We start from the raw sequence: 21,007 nt of genomic DNA on the forward strand, positions 1-21,007 counted from the left end.
TTAGAACTGAGTGGTTTTAACTTTAAATATTAAAAGTTATATTTTAGGAATCCTTGTGTTTTGGGTTGTTTCTGTAGTCTAGGATTCCGTTGGTATTTGCTTTTGGTTTTTTCATTTATGTGCACACAGAGTTCTTTAAGGAGTGTTTTGAAGCAAGTGCGCTTCAAAAAATGTCGGAAAAATCACTTCAGAATTCCTAAAAGACCCATCTTATTCGTTTCTATTGTAAAATCACTTTGCAATTCATAAGTTGGGTTTTGACTGTTTTTATTTTCAGCTTAATCTTTCAAAAAACACCTGAAAGTGCATTTCAATTCTTTGAAGTAGTTCTTCATAGAATCAGCAATAGCTGAGGCACTGTCCAAGCAGAAAGCTGCAAAAAATACTTCAGGAAAAAAACTCTTCCAAAATCTCCACCAAAGAAGGAGCACTTCCTGAACCTATTTCCACTAGAAAAAGTGTTGTTTTTGAACACCTCAAAAACCTGTATACACAACTTTTTGTTCTTTTAGGGAGAATGTATAGCAGTTCCTTTATGAGAGGAAGGATTGCAATGACAGGTAACACCTCTGTACACAACTGATAACACAGGCTTCACCAATCCTAAAGGCTGAGTCACATAACTATATCGTTAACGATATCGTTGCAACGTCACGCTTTTGGTGACGTAAGCAACGATCCCGCTAACGATCTCGTTATGTGTGACAGCGACCAACAATCAGGCCCCTGCTGGGAGATCGTTGGTCGATGGGAATGATCAGGACCTTTTTTTGGTCGCTTGATCACCTGCTGTCATCGCTGGATCGGCGTGTGTGACGCCGATCTAGCGATGTGTTCACTTGTAACCAGGGTAAATATCGGGTTACTAAGTGCAGGGCCGCGCTTAGGCAGGGCCGCGCTTAGTAACCCGATATTTACCCTGGTTACCATTGTAAAAGTAAAAAAAAAAAACACTACATACTTACATTCTGATGTCTGTCACGTCCCCCGGCGTCCACAGGGTTGACTGTGTCAGCGCCGGCCGTAAAGCAGAGCACAGCGGTGACGTCACCGCTGTTACTGCTGGCGCTGACACATTCAGTGCAGGGAAGCTCTCGGCAGCAGCGCGTGCATATTAGCAGCGCTCTTGCCGAAAGCAGTTTTACCCTGTGGACGCCGGCGGGGGACGTGACAGACATCAGAATGTGAGTATGTAGTGTTTTATTTTTTTACTTTTACAATGGTAACCAGGGTAAATATCGGGTTACTAAGCACGGCCCTGCACTTAGTAACCCGATGTTTACCCTGGTTACCCGGGTGCTGCAGGGGGAGTTCGGCATCGTTGAAGACAGTTTCAACGATGCCGAAGTCGTTCCCCTGATCGTTGGTCGCTGGAGAGAGCTGTCTGTGTGACAGCTCCCCAGCGACCACACAACGACTTACCAACGATCACGGCCAGGTCGTATCGCTGGTCATGATCGTTGGTAAGTCGTTTAGTGTAACAGTACCTTAATAGGTGATATCAAAGCTCCCACTGCTCTCCTCCTTTCACAATAGCCACTGCCCACAATCATTAGACACTTCAATTCAAAAGATTTGGTCAAAGTCCGTATGTTTCGGCAAATGTACGTGTGTTGTTTCCTGAAACAACAGGAAGTTAGGGTCTAAATAGCCCCAGCTGCCAGTGTAAAAATTGCAAGATTTGTAATTTTTAATTTGATGGAAAAACAGTGCCAAACATTTTTGAGAAATACACAAACACTTGATTTAAGCAATAGGTCATTTTCTGATGACACATTCCCTTTAAACTGCCAAATTCATAGGATAGAGTATAGAGATCTACTAATGCAATATACTAAAAGTGGGTCACATATACTTGTTATCATTGTATTCAATATTTTTAAAATTATCTTTGTCATAGAATGAAATATACATAGAATGAAAGGATCTGGAAGAAGACGCGGTCATTTCTTGTCCCAATGAAATAATTACATATTGTAGGGTCGGGAGATCTACTACACATTCATCTTTTCAGTTTTAAGTTGTGGGTTTATGTATAGACCTTAAAAATATCAATAGTTATACACTACACTGAAACTAGGACTAAAATCTTGGAACGTACAGTGTTACAATAATTAAATAAGGCATCTCAATGAACAACTGCATTGTTTAATAAGCTAAGCGTTTTTGTTCTTAAAGTTTAAAGGGAATCTGTTGGTAGGATCAACCTCCTAAGCCTTCTATTTGGGCATGTAGGTCATATTAATCTGAATAAAATCATATCTTGATATCTATGATCTGTTGTCTTATTCCAGAGAATCACATTTTTCTTATATGTAAATGAGCTATTCAGGGCTATGTGCTGGACACTGATCTGCATGAGAATCTGCCTCCAGAGATTATTTTTAATAAAAGGGGAGTTACCAGTGTGAGACATGTTTCTTATATAGAACAGTAGAACTGAATTTGTCTCCTTACAAACATTTGCTACAGTCCTACTGTGTTGCAACAATGTTGCAATCCTCTCTTCCTGTGAGTTGGAAGCTGAAGCTGAGATGAACCTGTAAATGAGTCTGTTATAATCACACACAGCTCTGCAGTGAGATCAGGAGAGCAGAGAGCGGCCATTGCATATCACACTGATAACTCAGAAGATGTCAAGTGTAACAATGCTACTCATTTGGGAGCGATCTGAGGTATCACAGGAACCGTTTCTATTTAAAATCCGGCTGGCTTATCTCAATATTCATAAGCCTAATCACAGGAAATACAGCCTTTTTCTGGCACAAAGTAAAACATAAGACAACAAGTCCATACAATAAAGCTGTTTAGCCTGCCTAGCTTAGAGTCCATCTTCTGAGTTCTTTTGCACAGGCACTAAGTCCAGGAGATCTGCATACCTCCAGATGCACAGCCATGTGTGAGATAAACAGGTCTCAATTTACAAGGTGAACCACACCAAGGGGTGGAGACATGCTGAGCAGCCGTCTCTCCCAACTCTTCATGTAGAAAAGCCGCGGAGACACCATCACGTGTTTCTCAATGCAAGCAATGAATAGCCAGTTCTTTCACCGGGAAGGAACAACCACGGGAAGGGCAGCATCCAATAAAGGAAAACCACCTATGCCAAAACATGGTATCCATCCACAGACAGCTGTTTCGGGGTATTTGCCCCTCATCAGTGTGGAGTAGGAAACTGGCTATTAGGAGCAGTGCCTAGTGACTGCTCCTAATAGCCAGTTCACTAGGCACTGTTCCTAATAGCCAGTTTCCTACTCCACACTGATGAGGGGCAAATACCCCGAAACAGCTGTCTGTGGATGGATACCATGTTTGGCATAGGTGGTTTTCCTTTATTGGATGCTGCCCTTCCCGTGGTTGTTCCTTCCCGGTGAAAGACCTGGCTATTCATTGCTTGCATTGAGAAACACGTGATGGTGTCTCCGCGGCTTTTCTACATGCATTTGCATATTTCCCTTTAGGGATGGGGGCAGTGTTCTGGATCACAGCATTGAGAAACACGTGATGGTGTCTCCGCAGTGTTGGATGTTTTGATTTCCCCGAGGTCATTCATCCTTATGTTTATATTCTCCCAACTCTTCAGCTGCTCACAATAAAATTGTCCTGGCCGATTAACCTTTTTAGTCTTATATGTACTAAAGCATTTCTCCAGGTTTATCTCCCATCCACTAGGTGTCCTACAGCCACCTTATGCAAGGTATAATTTTATTCAGCTTCCTATGATCTGCGTGCCCATTTAGATGGCATAAGAGGGTTCATCCTACTGATAGATTCCCTTTAAAAGTTATCTCTGATCTATGGGATAGGCTGAATGGAGCGGAGGTTGATTTATTATTAATGTGAGCTCTGGAGATTGCTGAGCTCAACGCTTAAGGCCCCGTCTCACATAGCGAGATCGCTAGCGAGATCGCTGCTGAGTCACAAGTTTTGTGACGCAACAGCGACCTCAGTAGCGATCTCGCTATGTGTGACACGTACCAGCGATCAGGCCCCTGCTGCGAGATCGCTGGTCGTGTCAGAATGGCCTGGACCTTTTTTTGGTCGTTGAGGTCCCGCTGACATCGCTGAATCAGTGTGTGTGACACCGATCCAGCGATGTCTTCACTGGTAACCAGGGTAAACATCGGGTTACTAAGCGCAGGGCCGCGCTTAGTAACCCGATGTTTACCCTGGTTACCAGCGTAAAAGTAAAAAAAAACAAACAGCACATACTTACATTCCGGTGTCTGTCCTCCGGCGTCTCAGCTTCTCGGCACTGTGAGCGCCTGCCGGCCGGAAAGCGAGCACAGCAGTGACGTTTCCGGCCGCTGTGCTTACACAGTGCAGAGAAGCGGACGCCGGGGGACAGACACCGGAATGTAAGTATGTGCTGTTTGTTTTTTTTTACTTTTACGCTGGTAACCAGGGTAAACATCGGGTTACTAAGCGGGGCCCCGCGCTTAGTAACCCGATGTTTACCCTGGTTACCTGGGACCTCGGCATCGTTGGTCGCTGGAGAGCGGTCTGTGTGACAGCTCTCCAGCGACCACACAGCGACAAAACAGCGACGCTGCAGCGATCAGCATCGTTGTCTGTATCGCTGCAGCGTCGCTGTGTGAGACGGGGCCTTTAGTGAATCTTCAGCACTCCTATTAGAATGAATGGATCGACCATTGCTCCATTCAGCTGGGGCTCTGAGCCCTGGTTCTTGGGATTGGTGGGGGCCAGTGATTGGAAAGTTGTACCCAATCCTTTGGATAGGACATAACTTTCAATCTTTAGAACACACCTTTAAGATTTGTTCAAGATTTTCTGTCCTCATCATCTAATAGATTGTGTGGGAAGATTTTTAGAATCTCTGTTCATATCTACTTTAAAGTCCAATGACTGTTTACATCTGTGAATTTGCTAGGATAATTAAAATAAAAGGTTTCTGAATGTTTAATCTAACTCTGGATTTCCATTCACTTGTTAATAAGCATAGTCTAATAAAATAGAACCGAGAGTATAAAGCGGAATATAGGTCAAGACACAATGAGCTTTATTGGGACAATTGGTGAAATGGTGGCACAACTAATGGAGGTGCCCGCACATACAAAAAGTGAATTAAGGGTAAGTCTAATAATACTATAGCACAGTATCACATGGGGACAAATTATACAGCACAAAAATCAATAAATGACACCACCAGAGGTAGAGTAAATAAACAGAACGTAGTGATTCTGGTAATAAACATATCGTTATATACCAAGGTATAGAGTAATCAGGATTAATGCATACTGTATAAAGAAATGTATACCAATAGTGAGAGGTATACCAATAGTGGTGATTATCAGGGGCTGTGATAAAAGATTAAATAGGATATGAACACTACGAATACATGAAGATGCATTCGGAGTAGGCAGGATGCACTGAATCATTGTGTACATGTAGACACCCAGAGTGGGTAGTGACACAGCATTGACATGTCACTGGTCTACAAGTAATGAGTGCGATCTGAGTCAATTAGACCTACAAAAATATGGAGATGTAGGATTACCTGGTGGTGAGCTTACAAGTACCCCGACCCGCGTTTAGGACAACGTCCTTTGTCACACCCACTGACCCCTTTGGGGTGGACGCCAATCAGATGAAGGAGTTCCTCTGCTAGTGTAAAGTCCACTGTTCCTACAACCTGATTACCTTATGACTTATACTGTTAGGTGATTTACTACACTAGGTCCATACTACACTATAAGCACTGTCTTGCATATATTTCTCTCGCTACTTCTATACTTACAGTACATGGACCTTTTTTGAGTTGTTTAATTTATACTGGTTTACATTATCACCGACTGCACTTGCACTTCACTTACTCCTGTATAATTTATATATAATTATTCCTATCTGGTTATGCACTTTACTGTGCTTACTTTTATGTACCCCAAAATATTATGATTACATTACAGAACCTCCTTTTTATACTCCTGGGTGTGCATTCCTGTTTTTATATACATTTTTAACATTCTTTTAATCATTGTTCTGTCACCCCTTTTATCGCCTGGTTCCAATTAAGCATTTTTTTCAATCACCTTTGTTGTACTGGGACTTTTTTGGTCGGTTCTTTTTTTCTCACTTTCCTTATGTATTTCCAACGACTGTCCCTGTAGCCTAATACAGTCCGGTCTTTTGGGTCACAGCATTTACAATCTAAGTTATTTATATTTAGTATTTGTTTATACCCATTAATAGATCAATTATTTTCCCTTGTCTTACGTTCTCAAGGTCTTCCCATGTAGATGTAGCAACAACTATCATTACATGTGACCTTTAGAGTTATTATAATGAAAGAAAATCTGAGATGCGCTCACCAGAATTATCAGAGAATGTTCAACAATATAGGAATGGATAGCCTGAGTGGCTTCCATACCTGTTTGCGTTATGCTGCAGTGATGATCCATCCTAGATGTTATGTCCAATTAGCTGCTGGGTATCCTGCTGCAACTATGATGGTGATAAGTTCTCCTGATTGTGAGAACTCACACTAGGTTTGTGGAAAGGTTCCAAGTGCCTTGAATGATGTTGGCAATAATGCACTGTGCTGGTATAGTGCCGGTCACTGTTCTACCAGCACATGTTCAAACAAACTGCCGACTTACAGGCGCATGATGTCACTGCGCAGTACGGACTCTCTCTGGGAAGCAGAGTCTTTGTTCATCCAACGCGTTTCTGCGGTTGTGACTACCTTCATCAGGGTTACACCTGCAGTCCATGGCAGTGCTTGTATAGGTGAGGGCCTCATCTCTTAAATCAATCTTGCAAATTTGTTTTTTTATCTTTATCAAAAAGTGAACAATTCTATCTCACTGTTAAGACCTGTAACTAACTCACTGCTAGGATGGATCATTACCACAGCATAACGCAAACAGGTAAGGAAGCCACTCAGACTATCCTTTCCTATATTGTTGGACATTCTCTGATAATTCTGGTGAGTACATCTCAGATTTAGTTTTATTTTCATTTTTTCATTGGACATTGTCCCTTGTGCTCCAGAACAAAATGTGCTTCTGAGTATGCAGCTATAAAAGAAGCGGGTATATATTAGCACTATGGCTCATCTTTTCCTTTTTTATGATATAAAGTTATTATAAAGTTGTGTCTATTGGAGACTGTAGAATTTACACTGATTGAAAGTTTTATTGAATACTTTTAGCAACTTATTTTCAATTTTTTTCAGCTGCTTGATATTCGGTCTAAGCTTTCCTCCAAGGATTTGTGTCTGCAAGAGCTAAAAGCTGAAGTGGAAAGCTACCGAGAAAACAATGCACGACAGTCCTCTCTTATCACCTCTCTAAGGGCAAGGCTACAGGAGACAGAGGAAGATTCTGGTATATTGGCAAATTCAAAAACTAGAGCAGAATTGACCTTAAAGGGAATCATTCAGGAAAACCGAGGACTGAAAGATAGACTGCAAGAAATGGAGTCTAAGTTAAAGTAAGCTACCACTTCTATTAAAGGGAATCTGCCAGTAGATCAACTCTCTTAAGCCATCTAAATGGGCATGTAGGTCATAGAAAGGTAAATAAAATGATGCCTTGATAACTGTATTCATGACTTGCTCCAGTGAAATCTACATTTTTCTTAATATGTAGATGAGCTGTTAAGATCGACTGAACCCTGATTTGCATGACTATCTGCCTCTAGAGATTATTTTAAATAAAAGGAGGCATTACCAGTGTGAACCAAATAATGACTGCCCATTTGCTCTCAAAATCACACACAGTAAAGTGCAGTAAGACTAGAACTAACACAGTACAGAAGTGAAGTTTATCCCATTACCAAAACATTTGCAGCTGCAGTTCTCTCACAGTCCTGTCAGCTTCCATTTCACAGCAACTAGTGTGGGGGAAGGGTAGCACAGCAGAGCCTGCAACTCTGTGAGAAGATAACTGCAAATGTTCTTGATGTGTTTGTAAAGAAACCAGGTTCAACTCTTCTGTACTGTGTTAGTTATAGTCAGGCGCAGCTCTGCAGCAGAGCTCACAGTACTATGAGAGGACAAAGGCTGCTGCAAATATTTGCAATGAGACGGAGTTCACATCTGCTGTCCTGTGTTAGTTCTGATCTCACTGCATAGCTGTGTATGATTATGAGAGCAAAGTGTCATGTAGATCAGTGTCCGGTCCATAGATCTTAACAGCTAATTTGCATATAAGTAAAATTTAGATTTCTCTGGAAAAAGACATTGGATTGCAGATATCAAGGTATCATTTTATTGAGCTTTCTAAGACCTGCATGCCCATATAGATGGCTTTCAAGGGTTAATCCTACTGACAGATTCCATTTAACTACAGCTATATGAGTATAATAGTTAATAGACTTCCTAAGTATAAAACATGTAATTCGATTATAATATATTTAGTAGCCTTAGAGATATTCATGCAATAGATTCCTAAAACCTGAGCTACTGTTAATGGGCTATACATGGTCATTATAACCTTTTGCCTATTGAATACCAATGAAGAATACATGTCATGGAGTTACCGCGACAGAGCAGTGCAAGAAGACCCCAGCGTCTGATGGCTCATGCTTCGCCGCTGAGAAGAAGCACTACTTCGGTGTATTAAATGTGTTTGTTTTCTTTCAGCAGGACAGGGGTTAATCGGCCATGTGGAAATCCCTGTATTCAGCTGTGCTCGGTTAGCCACTACTCTCTCCTATAAAAGCTAGGCCTTCTGGCCAGGTCCTTGTTTGAGTTAGCACTTGCTACATAGATCTGGAGAGGGAGAAGCTGGTGTTTGGAGAGCTCGGGGAGTTTATTGTGCGACTGTTGCTTGGTTTGTACGCTTGGAAATTCCTCATACTTACCTGCCTTATTTTCTTCCCCCGTCCTTCATACCCTGGTGAATACCTCTGTTATTTGTGAGAGTATAATTTGTGTGAGTGGAATTTTCTTTTACTCTTGTCTTTGTTCCTCTGTCTGTCGGGTTGGAGTACTGCGGTACAAGGTAGCGCCTCTCTTCCCTGGGGAGGGGACAGACTGGGCTGCAGCTAGGAGACAGGGCAAGGGCAGAGGCCCCGGCATCCTCGCCATCTGAGGTATCCTGGGGAACAGGGCGAGCTAGAGTTCCTCCTATTACTAGGGCCAGGAAAGGTGCCCCTGGTCCCAGTTTACTCGCCAGTCCCATCGTGACATTAACTCAGACCGAAAGCCTTTTTTTCTGATCCATCATGGATCCTATCACAGCGCTGACAGGGCAGTTGCAGCAACTCAGTTTGGAGGTGGCGGATTTACGCACGGTGGTTTCACAGCACCCTGTTATATGTGGTGTGGGGATCTCGCTCTCCAGGCAAACTATTGTGGAACAAATGCTCACACTGCCAGACAAGTTCTCTGGTGGGTGGCATAAGTTTGTTGTGTTCCGTCAGGCTTGTAAACTATATTTCCGGCTGCGTCCAGTATCCTCTGGTACAGAGGAGCAATGGGTGGGGATTGTTATCTCGCTCTAGCAGGAGGACCCACAAGCATGGACATTTTCTCTGCCATCTGATTCACAGTCACTCCAAACCGTAGTGGTTTTTTTTCAGACTCTGGGCTTGGTGTATGATGACCCTGATCACGTCTCCTTGGCTGAATCATCTCTGCACCAACTTCAACAAGGAGACTGTCTAGCAGACAAATACTGCTCCAAGTTCCGGCGGTGGCCCACCGACACTAGGTGGAATGACCCGGACTGCCTTAGTTCTGTGAGGGTCTCTCTGTGAGAGTAAGGGATGCGTTAGCTCTCTGTGAGACTCCTGACTCCCTGGAGGTGGCCATGTCTCTGGCAATCCGGGTTGATCGCCGTCTTCGCCAGAGACATAGGGAGTCACCTCTGGGGGTGGGAGGTCCAAGTTTGAGCATGGTCAGTACTGATTCTACTGTGGAATCCATGCAGGTGGGTGTGGCATTCTAACCTAGCAAACTTGCATTAATCCGGCGTAAGCGGGGAGTGTGTTTCTGTTCTGGCAAGAAGGGTCATTTTGTGAGCACATGTCCTACCTGTCACTTGTTTAATCAACCGCTGGAAAACTAGAGGGCCTGGGTTGCGGGGAGGTTGGCAACTCCAGTGTACTCATAACCTTGGTGGGAAAGACTTTTTTCCTTCCAGCTATTTTATATGTGGGTGAAAATAAGGTGGACGTTTACGCCTTTTTGGACAGTGGGGTTGGGTTTAATTTGGTCGATGCTAGGTTCGTCCAAGACCGAGGCCTTGTTTCACATACCTTGTCCAGACCGATAGCCATTATAGCTATAGATTCTCTAAAACGGGGCACTTCACACAGGTGGTCCATGACTTGTGGCTACAGGTGGGGGCCATACACTCTGAGGTGTTAAACTGCTACTTGCTTGAGGGCCTGCCCTCACCTGTGGTACTGGGACTTCCTTGGCTCGCTCTGCACAATCCGGTAATTGATTGTCGGACACAGGAAGCGGTAAAGTGGAGTACATACTGTCAAGGACACTGTTTGGGTACCCAGTTGGCAAGGGTGGATTCCCAGTCTGTGCCCCATTACCTGTCAGACTGAGGATGTGTTTTCTGAGCAGGGGAGCCAAGAGCTTCCCCCTCATCGTCCATATGATTGTGCCATTAATTTGGTTCCTGGTGCCAAGCTGCCCAAGAGCAGACTCTATAACATCTCAGGTCCAGAAAGGCAGGCCATGAAGGACTATATTGCGGAAAGTCTGGCTAAGGGTCATATCCGACCATCCTCTTCTCCCCTTGCTGCGGGGTTCTTTTTTGTCAAGAAGAAGTATGGGGGGTTATGTCTTTGCCTGGATTTCCGTGAACTTAATGCAATCACTGTACCTGATCTGTATCCGCTACCTCTGATCCCTGACCTCTTTAATCAAATTGTTGGGGAAAAATGGTTCTCTAAGATGTACCTCAGGGGGGCGTACAACTTCATCCGCATTAAGGAGGGGGATGAGTGGAAGACTACGTTCAATATGCCGAAGGACACGAGAATCTGGTGATTCACCTGACCTTGAGTCACGCCAGTGACATGTCAGACAGGTCCTGCACATACTACGTGACAATAAATTGTATGTCAAACCCGAGAAGCGTATGTTCTTGATTGAGGAGATCCCTTTTCTTGGATATGTATTATCTGCCACCGGTTTTCGCATGGATCCAGCGATAGTCTGGGCGGTATTGGATTGGGAACGTCCCGAGGATTTGAAGGCCTTACAAAGGTTTTTGAGCTTCGCCATTAACAACCGTAAATTCATAAAAAACTTTTTGGTAGTAGCCAAACCGCTCACTGATATGGCTAAGAAGGGGACGGACTCCTCCGGTTGGTCCAGTCCTGCCAGGGAGGTATTTGACACATTGAAAAGGTGTTTTGCTTCTGTGCCGATTCTTATTCAGCCTGATGTCACTCAGCCTTTCATTGTGGAGGTGGATGCATCCCAAGTGGGAGTGGGAGCTGTATTGTCGCAGGGTGCGTCTCCTGGTAAATGGCAACCATGCGCATACTTTTCTAAAAACTTTCGCCAGCTGAGAGAAACTATGATATTGGTAATTGGGAACTCTTAGCTATCAAATGGGTATTTAAGGAGTGGCTTCATTTTTTAGAAGGAGCAGTTCACCCAGTGATGGTGATCACTGATCATAAGAATCTGGTTTACTTGGAGTCGGCAAAATGTTGGTGTTGGTGTACTGTGGAACATGGTAGCCCCTCTCTTCCCCGGGTAAGGGAGGGGGACAGACGCAGGGCTGCAGCTAGGAGACAGGGCAAGAGCGGAGGCCTCAGCATCATCGCCATCTGAGGTATCCCGGGGAACAGGGCGAGCTAGGGTGCCCCCTAGTGCTAGGGCCAGGAAAGGTGCCCCTGGTCCCAGTTTACTCACCAGTCCTATTATGACAAAACATTTGTTCTTGTTTCTTTAATTGACGAAGGCAAGTCAGTCAAATGAAGTAAACAAGATTTGTGCAGTTAAAATTGTAATAACTTACTTAAAGGGAATCTGTAATCAGGTATTTGCAACGTCCTCTGAGAGCAGCATGATGTAGGCAAAGAGACTCTGAATGCAGTGATGTATCACTTAGTTTACTGAGTGTAGCCGTTCTGAAACAATCAGAGCTTTTAGATGTAGAATGTAGCAGAGCTGAGAAATCTAACTTCTCAAACACCAGGTTCCCTATGTAATTGACAGTGAGCTGCCTTCCCATTAAAGAAGTTCTCAGACCCTCAAAGCTTGTACAAATAGAAAAAGGGGGAAAGGGACCGAACATCAGAAGTGGAATAAAAACTCTTCAAACTTTAATAAATGTCCTTCTCATAAAAACCATATACAGGTAATGGCATGGTCACCCTGACCATGTGCCAGAAACTCATCAGAGTGACCATTCCATTACCTGTATATGGTTTTTATGAGATGGACGTTAAATAAAGATTGAAGAGGTTTTTTATTCTACTTTGGATGTGCTGTCCTTTTTCCACTTGAAGTAATTCTGTCAGCAAATGGTCTGGCACCCAATTCAATAACATAGTTATTAGTTATAATATAGTTATTAAGGTTGAAGGAAGACTTTAAGTCCATCTTGTTCAACCCATAGCCTAACCTAACATGCCCTAACATGTTGATCCAGAGGAAGTAAAAAAAAAAACATGTGGCAAAGAGTAAGCTCCACATTGGGGAAAAAAAATTCCTTCCCGACCCCACATACGGCAATCAGACTAGTTCCCTGGATCAACGCCCTATCAAGGAATCTAGTATATATAACCTGTAACATTATACTTTTTAAGAAAGGCATCCAGTCCCCTCTTAAATTTAAGTAATGAATCACTCATTACAACATCATACAGCAGAGAGTTCCATAGTATCACTGCTCTTACAGTAAAGAATCCGCGTCTGTTATTATGCTTAAACCTTCTTTCCTCCAGATGTAGAGGATGAACCCTTGTCCCCGTCTCAGGTCTACGAGTAAAAAGATCATCAGAAAGGTCTTTGCACTGTCCCTTCATATATTTATACATTAACATAAGATCACCCCTTAGCCTTCATTTTCCAAGCTAAATAACCCCAAGTGTAATAACCTATCTTGGTATTGCAGACCCCCCAGTCCTCTAATAGCCTTGGTCGCTCTTCTCTGCACCCGCTCTAGTTCAGCTATGTCTTTCTTATAAACCGGAGACCAGAACTGTACACAGTATTCTAAGTGTGGTCAAACTAGTGACTTGTATAGAGGTAAAATTATGTTCTCCTCATGAGCATCTAAGCCTCTTTTAATGCTTCCCATTATTTTATTTGCCTTTGCAGCAGCTGCCTGACACTGGCCACTAAATGTGAATTTGTCATCCACCCATACACCCAGGTCTTTTTCATTGACGGTTTTGCCCAGTGTTTTACAATCTATATATATAATTGTCTAATGGGTACTTCCGTCTGTTTGTCTGTAACTAACTCGCTGATTGGTCGAGGCTGGCCGGGCCAATCAGCGACAGGCTTAGTCCGGCCGGGAATTGGCCTCTCCCTACTCCCCTCAAGTCAGTGCCCCCTCCCTACTCCTCTCCAGTCAGTGCCAGTGTGTCGCCCCATCCCAGACCAACTTTTTACTATTGATGCTGCCTATGCAGTATCAATAGTAAATAGATATAATGTTAAAAATAATTAAAAAAATAAAAAATTGTGCTATTTTCACCTTCCGACGTCCATCCATGCGTGCGATGCTGCCGCCAGCTTGCGTTCCTAGTGATGCATTGCGAAATTACCCAGATGACTTAGCGGTCTCGCGAGGCAGCAGCATCGCGCGCATCGGGAAAGCTTCGGTGGACGCCAGAGGTTGAGTATATAACTATTTTTTATTTAAATTTTTTTTTAACAGGGATATGGTGCCCACACTTCTATATACTACGTGGGCTGTGTTATATACTGCGTGGGCTGTGTTATATTCTGCGTGGCCTGTGTTATATACTACGTGGGCTGTGTTATATACTACGTGGCCTGTGCTATATATTACGTGGGCTGTGTTATATACTGCCTGGCTGCTATATACTACGTGGGCTGTGTTATATACTACGTGGGCAGTGTTTTATACTGCATGTGCTGTGTTATATACTATGTGGCCTGTGTTATATACTGCATGGGTTGTGCTATATATTACATGGGCTGTGCTATATATTACATGGCCTGTGCTATATACTATGTGGCTGCTATATACTGCGTGGGCTGTGTTATATACTGCTTGGCCTGTGTTATATAAAACATGGGCTGTGTTGTATACTACGTGGCCTGTGCTATATATTACGTGGGCTGTGTTATATACTGCCTGGCTGCTATATACTACGTGGGCTGTGTTATATACTATGTGGGCAGTGTTTTATACTGCATGTGCTGTGTTATATACTATGTGGCCTGTGTTTAATACTGCATGGGCTGTGCTATATATTACATGGCCTGTGCTATATACTACGTGGCTGCTATATACTGCGTGGCTGTCCTATATACTACGTGGCTGTCCTATATACTACATGGCTGTGCTATATACTTCGTGACTGTCTGTGTTATATACTACGTGGCTGTGTTATATACTACGTAGCTGTGCTATATACTGCGTGGCTGTGCTAAGCGCCATGTACATACATACATACATATTCTAGAATACCCGATGCATTAGAATCAGGCCACCATCTAGTTAAGCACATAATTCTACATCTTATTTGCTCTACCCAAGTGCATGACCTTATATTTATCCCCATTAAAGCTCATTTGCCATTTATCAGCCCAAGCTTCTAGTTTACATAAATCATCCTGTAATATAAAATTGTCCTCCTCTGTATTGATTACCCTGCAGAATTTAGTGTCATCTGCAAATATTGAAATTCTACTCTGTATGCCCCCTACAAGATCAATAATAAATATGTTAAAAAGAAGTGGGCCCAATACTGACCCCTGTGGTACCCCACTGCTAACTGCGACCCAGTCTGAGTGTGCTTCATTAATTACCACCCTTTGTTTCCTATCCCTGAGCCAGCTCTTAACCCACTTACACATATTTTCCCCTATCCCCATTATTCTCATTTTATGTATCAACCTTTCCTGTGCACCTTATCAAAAGCTTTTGAAAAGTCCATATACACTACGTCCACTCGTTCCCTTGGTCCAGTCTGGAACTTTCCTCTTCATAGAAACTGATCAGATTAGTCTGACAGGAACGGTCCCTAGTAAACCCATGTTGGTATTGGGTCATGAGGTTATTCCTCTTCAGATACTCCAGTATAACATCCCTTAGAATTGTAATGTGAAATAGCACAGCCCATGCAGTATTTAACACAGGATTTTACCCACAGTAGAGGTTAAGCTTACTGGCCTATAATTTCCGAGTTCAGTTTTTGTCCCCTTTTTGAATATTGGCACCACATTTGCTATACACCAGTCCTGTGGTACAGACCCTGTTATTATGGAGTCTTTAAAGATTAAAAATAATGGTCTATCAATGACTGTACTTAGTTCCTGCAGTACTCGGGGGTGTAGCCCATCTGGGCCTGGAGATTTGTTAATTTTAGTGGTTTTTAGACACCGCCGTACTTCCTGCTGGGTTAAGCTGGTGACATTTAATGGGGAATTTTTGTTATCACTAATCATTTTGTCTGCCATGGGATTTTCTTGTGGAATAAGACAGAGGTTGTTTGTTCATTTGCATGGTGAGCGACATACACATTATTTTTTTTATGAGCTTGTATAGTTTTCTGTCATACACATCAAACTGAACATATGTACAGTATGTGTTACTACTACCTGTTTCATTTCCCTGTGATTTGTATTTAGCAGATGTCTATAGTTGGCTGTTAGATTGTTATTATTATTACAATAATTATGAGAGAATATACATCTCCTTATCTAGAACCCACATGGCTCATTTGGAAGAGAGCAGATCGGAGGCGTCTAGAAATAGTCGGAGTCATGGTCAGTTTGTGACTCAACTGTCTTCAAGTTTGGATATAGATATTATGGGAAAAGAAGATCCTGAAGTGATCATACTGTCCAAGGTACCAATTATAAAAACTATGAATAGATATTGAGTATTACATGTAATTAAATGTTTCAAACAAATAAATATTTGCAAGATATGATTAGGTCCACTCACTGCGACAACAATCCTCTCAGAGTACTGAAACAGAACCTATCACCAAGTTTCCTTAATATAAGCTAAAGCCACCACCTTCAGTGCCTTTTTTACTGAAGTCCAACAACCTGTGTATAAGCCCCCAACTCCTAATACGTATCCCAAAAAATACCGTTTATAATGCTTCCATAGCGAGACAGGTGGCGTTGTGTGGATGACGTAGGACACATCATCCATATCAATCAAGGCCATAGGATGGCGATTGCAGGGATCGAGGTGATGCCGAACAAGACCATCGTCAGCCATCGTGCCTGATCGTACCATTGGGTGGAATTATAAAAGGTATTTTTTTTCATATAAAGAGGGAGTTGTGGGCTTATATACAGGTTGCTGGATTACTGTAAAAGAAGCTTTAAAGGCGGTAGTTTTAGTTTACATTGGGAAAACCTGGTGACAGGTTCCCTTTAAAGAAGACTTGCCACAAAGTGAAGTAATATTTTATTTCCACTGGGAATGAGTCTTCTTTTTTAATGCTAATTTCTATTGTTTTTTCTAATGGGTGCTGACAGAGCACTCACAGAGTAATAATGTAGAGCAGCCTGAAAAGGCTCTCCTAGAATATTCTGCAGGCAACTCCCCACTTGGTAAAGACCATAACAATTAGCACTAAATAATAAGGTCCATATCTCTAGGATCATATAGCGGACTTTAGAATAAAGAAAGGGAATGCTCAGTGGAGCAGTAGAAATAAATAAGCAATATCTGGCCACTTTTGACAAGTCATCTTTAAAGTGCATTTTATTTTTTGATGTCTTTTTGACCAAATATGGGGTATAAACATTAAGGCATTCTGAATAATTAACTACGGTATTTGCATAATGTAATTTGCAAACTCACAAAACCAAAACAAATCACATGTAATAATGTTGCATCTAAGTATGAAAATCAGAGTGAGAAATAATAGAATAAAAATTAAAAAGTAGTAGTACACAGAGAGGCTGCATCAGTGATAATGAACATGGGATGCGTGTACATATTGTTCATTTTCTTTTTCAGGTTTACCATATTTGGATGCCACATTTTGTCACTAGATGAGTGTTATTGTTTGTTTTTATAGCTTTCTTACTCTATGGTATGATATTATATCTGTATTTATATGTTTTCATACTTGCATCCAGAGGAAAAGTAATGGAGTTAAAGGAAACCTGTCACCTCGTTTTGCAGCTATGATTCCATCACCGCCTTTGGGGGCTTATCTACAGCATTCTGTAATGCTGTAGATAAGCCCGCGGTCTGACCTGAAAGAGAAGAAAAACAAGTTTTATTATACTCACACGGGGACGGTCCCGTCTGATGGATGTCGCAGGTCCCGGGTCCGGGGATGTCGTCATCCTGCTTGCTTCATGCCGTGCTCCTGTGCAGGCATACTGATCTACCCTGTTGAGGGCAGAGCAAAGTACTGTAGTGCGCAGGCGCCGGGAAAGGTCAGAGAGGCCCAGCGCCTGCGCACTGCAGTACTTTGCTCTGCCCTCAACAGGGCAGATAAGTACGCCTGCACAGGAGCGTGTCACGAAGCAAGGAGGATGACGACATCGCATGAAGATGGGAGGCGCTGGATCCGGGACCTGCGACACCCATCGGACCGGAAGCCCCTGGGTGAGTATAATAAAACTTGTTTTTCTTCTCTTTCAGGTCGGACCTGGGGCTTATCTACAGCACTACAGAATGCTGTAGATAAGCCCCGAAAGGCAGTGGCCGCATCTTATAGCGGCAAAACGAGGAGACAGGTTCCCTTAAACGGGAACCTGTCACAATAAAAATGCAGTGAATCTGCAGGTACAATGTTATAGAGCAGGAGAAGCTGAGCACATTGGTATATAGTTTTGTGAGTATAGATTCAGTATAACCATTGGTTTATTCATTTAACCCCTTAGTGACAGAGCCGTATATACTCGAGTATAAGCCGACCCGAGTTTAAGCCGAGGCACCTAATTTTGCCATGGAAAACTGGGTAAGCTTATTGACTCGAGTATAAGCCGGGTATGCATTGTCCCTTCATCCCTGTCCTGCTATGCATGGCTCCCTCGTCCTGTCCTGGTATGTGGCTCCCCCTGTCCTGTCCTGCTATGCGTGGCTTCCCCGTCTTGTCCTGCTATGTGTGGCTTCCCCCGTCTTGTCCTGTTATGTGTCGCTCATCCGCTTTGTCCTGGTATATGTGGCTCCCCAGTTTTGTCCTGGTATGTGTGGCTCCTCAATTTTGTCCTGGTATGTGGCTCCCCCGTTTTTTCTTGGTATGTGTAGCAAACCCGTCCTGTCCTGGTATGTGTGGCTCCCCCTGTTGTATGCATGGCTCCACGGTCCCCCATGGCTCCACGGTCCCCCATGGCTCCACGGTCCTGCATAGCTCCCACTGTCCCGCATGGCTCCCACAGTCCAGCATGGCTCCCACGGTTCCACATGTCTTCCCCCCATCCTATTTACCCTCCTCTCGTGTCCCTGCATCTCTGTCCCAGGGCCAGCAGCTCTTCCTTGTTCCTGTGCTCAGCGGTCACCTGGTACCGCTCATTAAGGTAATGAATATGCGCTCCATGCCTATGGGAGTGGAGACGCGTGCATATTCATTACCTTAATGAGCAGTACCACCTGACCGCTGAGCACAGGAACAGGAAGAGCTGCCGGCGCCGGGACAGATATGCAGGGACTGAGATGCAGTGACAAACAGTGAGTATTGATGTCTTCTGGAAGCCGGAGTGCTACAGCCGCTCCCCCTCCCCCTCTGGCTTTCTGGACAATGACCCGTGTATAAGCCAAGGGGAGCATTTTCAGCACAAAAAAGTGCTGAAAATCTCGGCTTATACACAAGTATATACGGTACTTAATGACTAAGCCAATTTTTACAATTCTGACCACTGTCACTTTATGAAGTCATAGCTCTGGAACACTTCAACGTATCCCACTGATTCGGAGACTGTTTTTTCATGACATATTGTACTTAATGTTAGTTTTAAAATGTCTTTATTTATTTATGAAAAAAGAGGAAATTCGGCAAAAAATTTTAAAATGTTGCAATTTTCAAACTTTTAATTTTTGTACCCTTAAATCAGAGAGTTATTTCGCACAAAATAGTTAATAAGTAACATTTCTCACATTTCTACTTTACATCAGCACAATTTTGGAAACATAATTTTTTTTGTTAGGACGCTATAAGGGTTAAAATTTGACCAGCGATTTCTCATTTTTCCAACAAAATTTACAAAACTATTTTTTTTAGGGACCACCTCACATTTGAAGCAGGTTTGAAGGCTCAATATTACAGAAAATACCCAAACATGACACCATTCTAAAAACTGCATCTCTCAAGGTGCGCAAAGCCACATTCAAGAAGTTTATTAACCCTTCAGGTGCATTACAATAAATAAAAGGGAAGGAAAAAAAATAACATTTTACTTTTTTCACAAAAAATTTACTTTGGAACCAAATTTTTTTTATTTTCACAAAGGTATCAGGAGAAAATGGACCACAAAATATGTTGTGAAATTTCTCATGAGTATGCCAATACTCTTTGGGGGAAAGCCACTAATTTGGTGCATGGCAGGGCTCAGAAGGGAGAGAGTACCGTTTGACTTTTTGATTGCAAAATTTGCTGGAATCAATGGCGATGCCATGTTTCATTTGGAGACCCCCTGATGTACCTAAACAGTGGAACCCCCCAATTCTAACTCCAGCCCTAACACCAACACACCCCTATCCCTAATGCCTAACACACCCCTAACCCTAATCCCAACCCTAACCGTAATCCCAACCCTAACCACAACCATAATCCTAGCCAAACCCTAGCTTTAGCCCAACCCTAACTTTAGCACAACACTAACTTTAGCTCAACCCTTACTTTAGCCCAACCCTAACCCTAGCCCCAACTCTAACGCTAGCACCAACCCTAATTTTAGCCCAGCTCTAACCCTAGCCCCAACCCTAACCCTAGCCCCACCCTAACTTTAGCCCAACCCTAACTTTAGCCCAACCCTAACCCTAGCCCAACCCTAACGCTAGCTTTATCCTAACCCTAACTTTAGCCCAACCCTAACCCTATTGGAAAAATGGAAATAAATACATTTTTTATTGTATTATTTTTTACTTAACTAGGGGGGTGATAAAGGGGGTTTTGATTTACTTTTTTAAAATTTTGATCACTGTGATAGGGTATATCACAGTGATCAAAGTGCACCAATAGGAAAAATTTCCTATTGTTTCCGGGTACCGGCGGGCATAACTCGGCAGGCGCACTGCGCTTGCGCCCTCCATTTTCTTCCCAGAAGAAGACACTATTGGCTGGGGAACTTCACGGGGGGATGCAGGGACACTGGAGGTATCAGAGGGGTATCGGGGGACCCCATTTTTCTCTCCTCTGATGTGCGATCACAGCAGAGGAGAGAGAAATTAAATGGGCAATTGACTTTTTTTTGCGGTCACCATTATTATCAGAACACTGGGGTTGGTAAAAAAACGACCCGAATCATTTCTCTGGGGTTTTGGCTACCCCTGGTAGCCAAGACCCTGGAAAAATTCTGATGCTGGGGGACGCTATATACTTATTTTTTAGCGCTGTTAAAAAGCGGCGCTGAGGAATAAGTACCCTTAATTGCCACCGTTAAAAGGCATATCGGCTGTCATTATGAGGTTAAACCTCTGCTGTTTCTGGGATTTTTGGTCCAGTGGGCGGTCCTATCAGTGATTGACAGCTCTCTCTGTATACACATTTATACAAATAAAGCTGTCAGTCACTGTAGGACCGCCCAATGGACCGAAAATACTGAATCTATACTCACAAAACTATATACCAATGTGCTCAGCTCATCCTGCTCAATAACATGGGGCCTGCAGATGCCACTGCATTTTCATGGTGACAGGTTCTTTTCAATTGTAAAATATGATTTATA

The 21,007-nt window shown here is 43.1% G+C and overlaps 1 protein-coding gene across 2 annotated transcripts in view; it reads left to right on the forward strand.

Moving 5' to 3' along the window:
- Positions 1-21,007, forward strand: part of CCDC170 (coiled-coil domain containing 170) — a 265,520-nt gene that overhangs the window by 61,858 nt on the left and 182,655 nt on the right. For both annotated transcript variants that reach the window (XM_077283084.1, XM_077283085.1), the window contains exons 5-6: positions 7,196-7,452; positions 15,849-15,993. In XM_077283084.1, coding sequence (XP_077139199.1) covers positions 7,196-7,452; positions 15,849-15,993 — 402 coding nt within the window. The remainder of the gene's footprint in view (positions 1-7,195; positions 7,453-15,848; positions 15,994-21,007) is intronic.

Source organism: Ranitomeya variabilis, chromosome 2 (genome assembly GCF_051348905.1).
Source record: "Ranitomeya variabilis isolate aRanVar5 chromosome 2, aRanVar5.hap1, whole genome shotgun sequence".
Lineage (NCBI taxonomy): Eukaryota > Metazoa > Chordata > Amphibia > Anura > Dendrobatidae > Ranitomeya > Ranitomeya variabilis.